Source organism: Coregonus clupeaformis, chromosome 17 (assembly GCF_020615455.1).
Source record: "Coregonus clupeaformis isolate EN_2021a chromosome 17, ASM2061545v1, whole genome shotgun sequence".
In the NCBI taxonomy this organism is placed as follows: domain Eukaryota; kingdom Metazoa; phylum Chordata; class Actinopteri; order Salmoniformes; family Salmonidae; genus Coregonus; species Coregonus clupeaformis.
This window is the reverse complement of record NC_059208.1, coordinates 4,170,286-4,183,039: the sequence shown is the minus strand read 5'-3', so window position 1 is coordinate 4,183,039 and position 12,754 is coordinate 4,170,286. Positions and strand designations below refer to the sequence as shown.

Below are 12,754 nucleotides of genomic sequence, written 5' to 3'. Positions count from 1 at the left end.
GCAGGACCTCCTCCCGTAGGTGGGTTTTTCAGGGTACCAGCATCTTTTCTTGCGCTCGTCATGAGATCTTTCCATTTCTTGCACACATCTTCCACTGACCTGCAGCCAAGCTCCCCGCTCTCCTCATTTACTTTACTAGTTATAAGCTTCCAGGTTATATATTGTGACGTCACGAGAGGCTACACAGCTTTCAGCGGGATTGCTCAAGTAGTGCAAGGAGACAAGGTTCAAACAAAACAAGGAATTTATTATAGGTCTTGGGAAATTAACGAAAATATAACAAAATTCTGTTCTCTTGTGGCTCTTTAAGGGTTAACAGTTCAGGGATGTCTCTTCCACATCCAAAATCATAATTCTCACTCGCTCAGATAACTTTTCCCCAGCCTTACTGTAGTCCACGTTGCAGCTAGTGGCCAACCCAGCAAAAAGTCCTTCCAAATGTCTCTCACGTATTTCCACAGGTGCATATATCCAAAGGTGAGTATTTCCCAAAGGTAAGTATCTCCAAATCCTTATATTCCTCATGGAAGTGGACGTGCAGCACTCTTGTCCTCCAGAGAGCCCAGGTTGGAGACTGTGTCTCTTCCCTTCCCAAACCTTCAGCTCATCAGCTCCTCATTTGTTTCAGCTGCGTGGGAAGATTGGCCATAGAGGGGTGGAGTTCCCGACCATACCAGCAGATGGAGCCATAGCTGTCTGGGTTTGCAGCCACCTCAGGGGGATGTAACGTCCCTCCAGGACACAGCCTCTCGTGACATCACACATCCCCCTCCTCGGGACCGACGTCCTCGTCGGGTAAAGGCAGCGAAGCAGGCATCACGCCGGGAGAGGGCGTCCGCATTGCCGTGGTGCTTGCCAGCCTGCTCTCTCTTCAACTCCTCCACCTCTAGGACCAGGGACTCAGCCTCCTGTTGTCTCTCCTTGAGTTTCTTACTGAACGCATCAGCCTTGGTTTTAGCAGAGTTTAGCTTCTGTTGAGCAGCTTTCAGTTCCTTCTCTCTCTTTGCCTCCGCATTCTTCATCTTGTTCTCCAACACCTTGTACTTCTCCTCTGCCTTCTTCTGGACCTCCTTACTACTGCGCAGGGTCTCCTCACACTCCTCGATGGTCCTGCGCAGCCTCTCCAGCTCCTCCTGTTGCTTATGGAAGGAGCTCTGTTGGAGTTTAGCCTGGAGGATATCTAACTCTTCTGTCTTCATGTCTAACTGTTGCTTTAACAAACGATACCTCTCAGCGGTCCCCTTCAGACCAGACAGTTCTTTGTCCAGATTCTGTAGCTCCGTCTCTGTGTCGGTCTGGGCACCTGCCATCCCTATCAGAGCCCGGGCGGGAGTGAGTAATTCGGAGGATTGCACCGGAGCCTTCCCAGGATGAGTCTTGCCTCTCCGTTTCCGAGGTACTCGGGTTATCCTCTCCTGAGACTCTCTCCAGAGTGGGTAAAAGGCTGGGCAGTCTCGTCCAATTAGGACAGGGACGGGGAGGGAATCAACCACCCCCGCCGTCGTGTGTATGGTTCCCGTGTGCTGGTCATTGTAAGTTCAGTAATGGGGTATTCTCTGGTGTCCCCATGGACACAGGAAACTGGGAGGACTTTCCCCCGGGGTCAGACACGTTGGGCCCACCAAATCCTTACGCACCAGGGTGGCCCGGCTACCAGAATCCAGTAAGGCCTCCACATCATGGTGATTCACAGTTACCGGGCAGGTGGGGGGGTCGATCTGGGCCGCCATCTACGACTCCCAAGAGCGAGGCAAAACGGTGTGTGGGTGCTGAGCTGGAGGACTCCGCAGTGGGCATAGGTTCATCGGCTGGTTTCCCACACTGCCAGGAGATATGTCCCATCTCCCCACACCGGTAACACTGTCGAGTTTCCCCCCTCCTGGTGTACTCTTCTTGGACCCGCCTGGTTTCTGGCTCCCCCTGGAGCCGGGATAAGTCCTGACGTGGCTGGGTTCGAGACCTTGGGGTCCTTTGGACGGGTTCTTCCCAATTGTGGTGGGGCCGCACTCCTGGGGTCTTTTTCGGAAGCATTCAGCATCTCCGCTGTGGCCTGGTACTTTTCCACAGCTTCCACGGTCAGATCAGCCGTGGTCAAGGCCTGTTGACTGATGAACCGTTTTGCCTCATAAGGCAGGGCGCGTAGGTAACGATCCACCACAACGGCCTCCACCACCGCCGCTGCTGTATTCCTCTGCGGATCCAGCCATTTCCTTGCGATTCGGACAAGTTCATGCATCTGCGCCCGAGGAGGTTGGTCTGGTTGGAAGGTCCAACTGTGAAAGCGCTGGGCCATACCAAACTTTGTGAGTCCATATCTGCTGAGGATCTCAGACTTCAGGGCATCATAGTCAGTAACCTGGTCAGGGCCCAGGTCCCGGACAGCATTCAGCGATTCCCCGGTTAGAAAGGGGGCTAACAGACCAACCCACTGTTGCTTGGGCCAGGCTTCCCTAGTGGCCGTGGCCTCAAATGCATGCAGGTATGCCTCAATGTCATCGGTAGCTCCCATCTTAGATATAAAGTCACTTGCCTTTATTGGGCGGGTATTTTGGACCACCCTCTGTCTCTGCAACTGCAACTCCTCTGCCTTCAGAAGGTTGGCTTTCTTTTGCTCCTCCAAGAGAGCCACGTTTGCTTGCATCTGGGCTTGCTGGCCAGCAACAAGGGCTTTCAATATGTCCTCCATTTCAGTCGGGCGGGGAGCCTACGGCCAACTTGGAAAACTGGGTGATCAAACCTTCGGTATCCTCCTCTGACATGCACTATTAACGCTGAGCGTGCCCGTATTCTCCACCATCTGTGACGTCACGAGAGGCTACACAGCTTTCAGCGGGATTGCTCAAGTAGTGCAAGGAGACAAGGTTCAAACAAAACAAGGAATTTATTATAGGTCTTGGGAAATTAACGAAAATATAACAAAATTCTGTTCTCTTGTGGCTCTTTAAGGGTTAACAGTTCAGGGATGTCTCTTCCACATCCAAAATCATAATTCTCACTCGCTCAGATAACTTTTCCCCAGCCTTACTGTAGTCCACGTTGCAGCTAGTGGCCAACCCAGCAAAAAAGTCCTTCCAAATGTCTCTCACGTATTTCCACAGGTGCATATATCCAAAGGTGAGTATTTCCCAAAGGTAAGTATCTCCAAATCCTTATATTCCTCATGGAAGTGGACGTGCAGCACTCTTGTCCTCCAGAGAGCCCAGGTTGGAGACTGTGTCTCTTCCCTTCCCAAACCTTCAGCTCATCAGCTCCTCATTTGTTTCAGCTGCGTGGGAAGATTGGCCATAGAGGGGTGGAGTTCCCGACCATACCAGCAGATGGAGCCATAGCTGTCTGGGTTTGCAGCCACCTCAGGGGGATGTAACGTCCCTCCAGGACACAGCCTCTCGTGACATCACAATATTTATGTTTTCTGTTTGTAGCGGTGCTATTGAACTTAGCATTCATCATTGCTCGACGTTTGCTACAGTTCTACGGTCCTTCTTATTTCAGAGTCTGAAAAGTACAGTTTTCTTTTATTAGCTTCCATTGCGCCAAATACGGTAGCTATCCCGTTACTGATTGTAGCTAAGCAACGAGCGCTGCCTAGCAACCATCATTATGAATCTTCTAATCTCATGAGCACGCATTGCTTACGCCGGATTTAGCTACGACTAGTCTTATTTTGGGTTGATGCAACAGGTGTAAATTCTGATCACAACATTGGACGTAGCTACGACCGTCCAACCATTTAAGACTAACGTTTTTACGCAGGCTGGTGAAACGCGCAGCTGGTGCCAAAATGTGACTAAAGTGTTTTAGCAAATTACAGGTTTCCCCTATTAATCTCAGGCAAAGATACTTATTGGTTTCCGCTTTCATCCGTGTCTGGTGTTAGCTAGTATACTGGCTAGCTAGGTCTTCAGCCAGCATGGAACAAAAGAGGGGGAAGGGTTGCCCAAAGCCCAGAAACAGTTGTCATGTCATTACATCAACAGACATGCCTGGCAGTCAATATATACAGTGAGGGAAAAAAGTATTTGATCCCCTGCTGATTTTGTACGTTTGCCCACTGACAAAGAAATGATCAGTCTATAATTTTTATGGTAAGTTTATTTGAACAGTGAGAGACAGAATAACAACAACAAAAATCCAGAAAAATGCATGTCAAAAATATTATAAATTGATTTGCATTTTAATGAGGGAAATAAGTATTTGACCCCTCTGCAAAACATGACTTAGAACTTGGTGGCAAAACCCTTGTTGGCAATCACAGAAGTCAGTGTCACGTCCTGACTCAGGGGACTCTTATATGTTGAGTCAGGGTGGGTATATTCTATGTTGTGTTTTCTATGTTGCAGTCTAGGTGTTGTATATCTATGTTTGGCCGGGTGTGATTCCCAATCAGAGACAGGTGTCGCTCGTTGTCTCTGATTGTGAATCATACTTTGGCAGCCTATTGGCACTAGTTAGTTGTGGGATCTTGTTCCGTGTATAGGTTTGTTGTGTGTTCAACCTTAGGACTTCACGTTTAGTTTGTTTATTGTTTTGTCGTGTGTTTATAAGTTTAATAAACATGTACGCATTTCACGCTGCGCCTTGGTCTGACCCGTCCTTGAACGAACGTGACAGTCAGACATTTCTTGTAGTTGGCCACCAGGTTTGCACACATCTCAGGAGGGATTTTGTCCCACTCCTCTTTGCAGATCTTCTCCAAGTCATTAAGGTTTTGAGGCTGATGTTTGGCAACTCGAACCTTCAGCTCCCGCCACAGATTTTCTATGGGATTAAGGTCTAGAGACTGGCTAGGCCACTCCTGGACCTTAATGTGCTTCTTCTTGAGCCACTCCTTTGTTGCTTTGGCCGTGTGTTTTGGGTCATTTTCATGCTGGAATACCCATCCACGACTCATTTTCAATGCCCTGGCTGAGGGAAGGAGGTTCTCACCCAAGATTTGATGGTACATGGCCCCGTCCATCGTCCCTTTGATGCGGTGAAGTTGTCCTGTCCACTTAGCAGAAAAACACCCCCAAAGCATAATGTTTCCACCTCCATGTTTGACGGTGGGGATGGTGTTCTTGGGGTCATAGGCAGCATTCCTCCTCCTCCAAACACGGCGAGTTGAGTTGATGCCAAAGAGCTCCATTTTGGTCTCATCTGACCACAACACCTTCACCCAGTTCTCCTCTGAATCATTCAGATGTTCATTGGCAAACTTCAGACGGGCATGTATGTGTGCTTTCTTGAGCAAGGGGACCTTGCGGGCGCTGCAGGATTTCAGTTCTTCAAGGCGTAGTGTGTTACCAATTGTTTTCTTGGTGACTATGGTCCCAGCTGCCTTGAGATCATTGACAAGATCCTCCCGTGTAGTTCTGGGCTAATTCCTCACCGTTGTCATGATCATTGCAACTCTACGAGGTGAGATCTTGCATGGAGACCCAGGCCGAGGGAGATTGACAGTTCTTTTGTGTTTCTTCCATTTGCGAATAATCGCACCAACTGTTGTCACCTTCTCACCAAGCTGCTTGGCGATGGTCTTGTAGCCCATTCCAGCCTTGTGTAGGTCTACAATCTTGTCCCTGACATCCTTGGAGAGCTCTTTCGTCTTGGCCATGGTGGAGAGTTTGGAATCTGATTGATTGATTGCTTCTGTGGACAGGTGTCTTTTATACAGGTAACAAGCTGATATTAGGAGCACTCCCTTTAAGAGTGTGTTCCTAATCTCAGCTCGTTATCTGTATAAAAGACACCTGGGAGCCAGAAATCTTTCTGATTGAGAGGGGGTCAAATACTTATTTCCCTCATTAAAATGCAAATCAATTTATAACATTTCTGACATGCGTTTCTCTGGATTTTTTTGTTGTTATTCTGTCTCTCACTGTTCAAGTAAACCTACCATTAAAATTATAGACTGATCATTTCTTTGTCAGTGGGCAAACGTACAAAATCAGCAGGGGATCAAATACTTTTTTCCCTCACTGTACATACATACACACACACACACACACACATACAAACATACAGTTGAAGTCGGAAGTTTACATACACCTTAGCCAAATACATTTAAACTCAGTTTTTCACAATTCATGACATTTACTCCTAGTAAAAATTCCCTGTCTTAGGTCAGTTAGGATCACCACTTTATTTTAAGAATGTGAAATGTAAGAATAATAGTAGAGATAATGATTTATTTCATCTTTTATTTCTTTCATCACGTTCCCAGTGGGTCAGAAGTTTACATACACTCAATTAGTATTTGGTAGCATTGCCTTTAAATTGTTTAACTTGGGTCAAACGTTTTGGGTAGCCTTCCACAAGCTTCCCACAATAAGTTGGGTGAATTTTGGCCCATTCCTCCTGACAGAGCTGGTGTAATTTAGTCAGATTTGTAGGCCTCCTTGCTCGCACACGCCTTTTCAGTTCTGCCCACACATTTCTATAGGATTGAGGTCAGGGCTTTGTGATGGCCACTCCAATACCTTGACTTTCTTGTCCTTAAGCCATTTAGCCACAACTTTGGAAGTATGCTTGGGGTCATTGTCCATTTGGAAGATCCATTTGCATCTTTAAGCTTTAACTTCCTGACTGATGTCTTGAGATGTTGCTTCAATATATCCACATAATTTTCCTTCCTCATGATGCCATCTATTTTGTGAAGTGCACCAGTCCCTCCTGCAGCAAAGCACCCCCACAGCATGATGCTGCCACCCCCGTGCTTCACGGTTGGGATGGTGTTCTTTGGCTTGCAAGCCGTTCCCCTTTTTCCTTCAAACATAACGATGGTCATTACGGCCAAACAGTTCTATTTTTGTTTAATCAGACCAGAGGACATTTCTCCAAAAAGTAAGATTTTTGTCCCCATGTGCTGTTGCAAACCGTAGTCTGGGTTTTTTATAGCGGTTTTGGAGAAGTGGCTTCTTCCTTGCTGAGCGGCCTTTCAGGTTATGTCGATATAGGACTTGTTTTACTGTGGATATAGATACTTTTGTACCTGTTTCCTCCAGCATCTTCAGAAGGTCCTTTGCTGTTGTTCTGGGATTGATTTGCACTTTTCGCACCAAAGTACGTTCATCTCTAGGAGACAGAACGCGTCTCCTTCCTGAGCGGTATGACGGCTGCGTGGACCCATGGTGTTTATACTTGCGTACTATTGTTTATACAGGATGAACCAGACTTGTGGAGGTCTACAATTTTATTTCTGAGGTCCTGGCTGATTTACTTTGATTTTCCTATGATGTCAAGCAAAGAGGCACTGAGTTTGAAGGTAGGCCTTGAATTAAATCTACAGGTACACCTCCAATTGGCTCAAATTATGTCAATTAGCCTATCAGAAGATTCTAAAGCCATGACATTATTTTCTGGAATTTTCCAAGCTGTTTAAAGGCACAGTCAACTTAGTGTATGTAAACTTCTGACCCACTGGAATTGTGATACATTGAATTATAAGTGAAATAATCTGTCTGTAAAAATTGTTGGAAAAATGACTTGTGTCATGCACAAAGTAGATGTCCTAACCGACTTGCCAAAACTATAGTTTGTTAACAAGAAATTTGTGGAGTGGTTGAAAAAACGAGTTTTAATGACTCCAACCTAAGTGTATGTAAACTTCCGACTTCAACTGTACATACCTACAGTTCCTTGCAAAAGTATTCATCCCTTTTGCCGTTTTTTCCTATTTTGTTGCATTACAACCTGTAATTTAAATCGATTTTTATTTGGATTTCATGTAATGGACATACACAAAATAGTCCAAATTGGTGAAGTGAAATAACTTGTTTCAAAACATTCTAAAAAATAAATAACTGAAAAGTGGTGCGTACATAAGTATTCACCCCCTTTGCTATGAAGCCCCTAAATAAGATCTGGTGCAACCAATTACCTTCATAAGTCACAAAATTAGTTAAATAAAGTCCACCTGTGTGCAATCTAAGTGTCACATGATCTCAGTATATATACACCTGTTCTGAAAGGCCCCAGAGTCTGCATCACCACTAAGCAAGGGGCACCACCAAGCAAGTGGCACCATGAAGACCAATGAGCTCTCCAAACAGGTCAGGGACAAAGTTGTGGAGAAGTACAGATCATGGTTGGGTTATAAAAAATTATCTGAAACTTTGAACATCCCACAGAGCACCATTAAATCCATTATTAAAAAAATTGAAAGAATATGGCACAAACCTGCCAAGAGTTTGCCGCTTACCAAAACTTACGGACCTGTCAAGCAGGGCATTAATCAGAGGCAACAAAGACACCACAGATAACCCTGAAGGAGCTGCAAAGCTCTACAGCGGAGATTGGAGTATCTGTCCATAGGACTACTTTAAGCCGTACACTCCACAGAGCTGGGCTTTACGGAAGAGTGGCCAGAAAAAAGCCATTGCCTTGTTCACCAAAAGGCATGTGGGAGACTCCCCAAACATATGGAAGAAGGTACTCTGGTCAGATGAGACTAAAATTGAGCTTTTTGGCCATCAAGGAAAACGCTATGTCTGGCGCAAACCCAACACCTCTCATCACCCCGAGAACACCATCCCCACAGTGAAGCATGGTGGTGTGGGGATGTTTTTCATCAGCAGGGACTGGGAAACTGGTCAGAATTGAAGGAATGATGGATGGCGCTAAATACAGGTAAATTCTTGAGGGAAACCTGTTTCAGTCTTCCAGAGATTTGAGACTGGGACGTTGGTTCACATTCCAGCAGGACAATGACCCTAAGCATACTGCTAAGGCAACACTCGAGTGGTTTAAGGGGAAACATTTAAATGTCTTGGAATGGCCTAGTCAAAGCCCAGACCTCAATCCAATTGAGAATCTGTGGTATGACTTAAAGATTGCTGTACACCAGTGGAACCCATCCAACTTGAAGGAGCTAGAGCAGTTTTGCCTTGAAGAATGGGCAAAAATCCCAGTGGCTAGATGTGCCAAGTTTATAGAGACATATACTTTCGCAAGCCACTGTACATACACAGTACCAGTCAAAAGTTTGGACACACCTACTCATTCAAGGGTTTTTCTTTATTTTTTACTATATTCTACATTGTAGAATAATACTGAAGATATCAAAACTATGAAATAACACATATGGAATCATGTAGTAACTAAAAAAGTGTTAAACAAATCAAAATATATTTTATATTTGAGTTTCTTCAAATAGCCACCCTTTGCCTTGATGACAGCTTTGCACACTCTGCGCAACCTGTCCAGTCATGTGAAATCTATAGATTAAAGCCTAACAAATGTATTTCAATTGACTGATTTTCTTATATGAACTGTAACTCAGTAAAATCGTTGAAATTGTTGCATGTTGCGTTTATATTTTAGTCCAAATTTGAGATTTCTTTAGTTCAAACTGCTGTGTCTTTGTGAGACGCGGTGTGGGTGAACGGATGATCTCCGCATGTGTAGTTCCCACTGTAAAGCATGGAGGAGGAGGTGTTATGGTGTGGGGGTGCTTTGCTGGTGATACTGTCTGTGATTTATTTAGAATTCAAGGCACACTTAACCATCATGGCTACCACAGCATTCTGCAGTGATACGCCATCCCATCTCGTTTGGGTTTAGTGGGACTGTAATTTGTTTTTCAACAGGACAATGACCCAACACACCTCCAGGCTGTGTAAGGGCTATGTTACCAAGAAGGAGAGTGATGGAGTGCTGCATCAGATGACCTGGCCTCCACAATCCCCCGAACTCAACCAAATTGAGATGGTTTTGGATGAGTCGGACGGCAGAGTGAAGGAAAAGCAGCCAACAAGTTCTCAGCAGAACTCCTTCAAGACTGTTGGAAAAGCATTCCAGGTGAAGCTGGATGAGAGAATGCCAAGAGTGTGCAAAGCTGTCATCAAGGCAAAGGGTGGCTATTTGAAGAATCGTATAAATAAAATATATTTTGATTTGGTTACTACATGATTACATATGTGTTATTTCATAGTTTTGATGTCTTCACTATTATTCTACAATGTAAAACAAAAAAGTTAAAATAAAGAATAACCCTTGAATGAGTAGGTGTCCAAACGTTTGACTGGTATTGTGTATATATATATTTAATGAAATGTACCCAGACCTCACCCTGTAACGTTTCAACTGAAATTGTCCAAGTTGAACTAGCTAGCTAGCTTGATAAACAGTGCTGACAATTCCATTTGGTCTAGCTAGCTAAATTATACAGCCAATATCTTGTCTATATTGATGGTGTTTACAATAACCAAATAGATGGATAAACAAATAATTTGTGAAACCATGATGTGATGTATGACAAGATTGGATATTGCATGCAATTTCAATGTTGTTTGAGTGGCTTTGTGTATAAGCACATTTGTTTGAGATAATCTTATGGCAACACTGCTCATTGCATCCATGTTGCTTGACATAGGCGTTTTCAAAAAAATGCCAGTCAAGGTGAGCACCCCGCCCACTCAGCCTACCATCTCCCCGCCCACTCAGTCGGTCTTTTCAGACTTCCTTGTAGTTTGACGAGAGAAAAATTAGTTTTTCTCACATTTTCAGCATTTTTATCAGAAATAATATTATGGGTGATGTTTTAGTCATTTAAAAGGCTATTTTACTTGGGAATCAGAATGACTGTTCAGGACCTTTAATATTCTGGTGCATTGTTTACACTTGGAAGTGTTGTTTACTAAGACTCTTTACACACCTCGGGGACTCTCCGAGCGCGGTGATGCTTTGGCCTCCTCCTCCTCATCTGATGTCACCTCCACCTCCAGGTCACTGCCATCATGATGCCCCTCCAAATGCTCGATTGACTCCTGGCTGGCCAATTGGGTGTCTGCGTTGGTTTCACTTGCTCTGCGAAGGGGTGGAGCCTACGCAAGATGACAAGTGGAACGGCACACCAAATCAATTATGAAACCTACAGACACTTTATTTCTATATTTGCCTAATGTATAACCTACAGTGCCTTCAGAAAGTATTCAGACCCCTTGACTTTTTCTACATTTTGCTGTGTTACAGCCTGAATTCAAAATTGATTAAATGTAGATTTTGTGTCACTGGCCTACACACAATACCTCATACATTTTTTACAAATTAATAAAAAATGAAAACCTGAAGTGTTGTGAGTCAATACGTTTTAAACCCCTTTGCTATGGCATGCCTAAATAAGTTCAGGAGTAAAAATGTTGTGTATAATAGTGTTTAACATGATTTTTGAATGACTACCCCACACATACAATTATCTGTAAGGTCTCTCAGTCGAGCAGTGCATTTCAAACACAGATTCAACCACAAAGACCAGGGAGGAGTTCCAATGCCTTGCAAAGAAGGGCACCTATTGGTAGATGGGTAAAAAAGCAGACATTGAATATCCCGTTGAGCATGGTGAAGTTATTAATTAAACTTTGGATAGTGTATCAATACACCCAGTCACTACAAAGATACAGGCATCCTTCCTAACTCAGTTGCCGGAGAGGAAGGAAACAGCTCAGGGATTTCACCATGAGGCCATGATGACTTTAAAACTGTTACAGAGTTTAATGGCTGTGATAGGAGAAAACTGAAGATGGATCAACAACATTGTAGTTTCTCCACAATACTAAACTAAATGACAGCGTAAAAAGAAGGAAGTCTCTACAGAATAAAGCAATAAGGCACTAAAGTAAAACTGAAAAAAATGTGGCAAAGAAATTAACTTTATGTCCTGAATACAAAGCGTTATGTTTTGCGTTATGTTTGATTACCACCTTTCATATTTTCAAGCATAGTGGTGGCTGTATCATGTTATGGGTATGCTTGTCATCGGCAAGGGAGTTTTTTTTAGGATAAAAATAAACGGAATAGAGCTTATCTCAGGCAAAATCCTAGAGGAAAACCTGGTTCAGTCTGCTTTCCAACAGACACTGGGAGACAAATTCACCTTTCAGCAGGACAATAACCTAAAACACAAGGCCAAATATTGCTTCCCAAGACAACATTGAATGTTGCTGTGTGGCCTAGTTACAGTTTAGACTTAAATATTTCTTGAAAATCTATGGCAAGACTTGAAAATGGCTGTCTAACAATGATCAACAACCAACTTGACAGAGCTTGAATAATTGTTTTAAGAATAATGTGCAAATATTGTACAATCCAGGTGTGCAAAGCTCTTAGAGACTTACTCAAAAAAAGAGTCTTAGCTGTAATCGCTGCCAAACGTGATTCTATTGACTCAGGGGTGTGAATACTTATGTTAATGAGTTATTACTGTATTTCATGTTCAATAAATTAGCTAAACTTTGTCATTATGGGCTATTGTGTGGTGAGAAAAAAATGGGTGAGAAAAAATCTATTTGATCCATTTTGAATTCAGGCTGTAACACAACAAAATGTGGAATAAGTCAAGGGGTATGAATACTTTCTGAAGCCATTAACTCAACTCAGATGATTGAGAGCATATTCCCATTATCAGATTCTCATCTACAACAATGACCTTGGTAAAAAATCAGTGCACCCCCCTATAGTTAAGCTAAGTGCAACTACCCACAGCGTCAGAGTTGGTGTCTCAACTTACTGTTGCGAGTTAGCATAGTAGAATACACTATGTGCAATTTCAAAATTTGGTTGTGCATCAGCAGTTTCTCCGTTGTCAGTCACTGATATTCAGTCAATTAGCCCATGTCAGCAATTTGTTTTTAGATTGCTAAATTAGTTTAGCACCCAGCTATGTAAACTTGTTATCATGGTCGAATGGGCTAAACTTGTTATCATGGTCGAATGGGCTATCATGGTCGAATGATTTTGTAAGTCAGTCTCATTCAGATATCATATTAAAAACTGCAAA

The 12,754-nt window shown here is 43.7% G+C and overlaps 1 protein-coding gene across 2 annotated transcripts in view; it reads right to left on the bottom strand.

The window, feature by feature from the left end:
• LOC121585980 (rho guanine nucleotide exchange factor 2-like) overlaps positions 1–12,754 on the bottom strand; it is a 111,869-nt gene that overhangs the window by 6,798 nt on the left and 92,317 nt on the right. For both annotated transcript variants that reach the window (XM_045226055.1, XM_045226056.1), the window contains one exon: positions 10,634–10,802. In XM_045226055.1, coding sequence (XP_045081990.1) covers positions 10,634–10,802 — 169 coding nt within the window. The remainder of the gene's footprint in view (positions 1–10,633; positions 10,803–12,754) is intronic.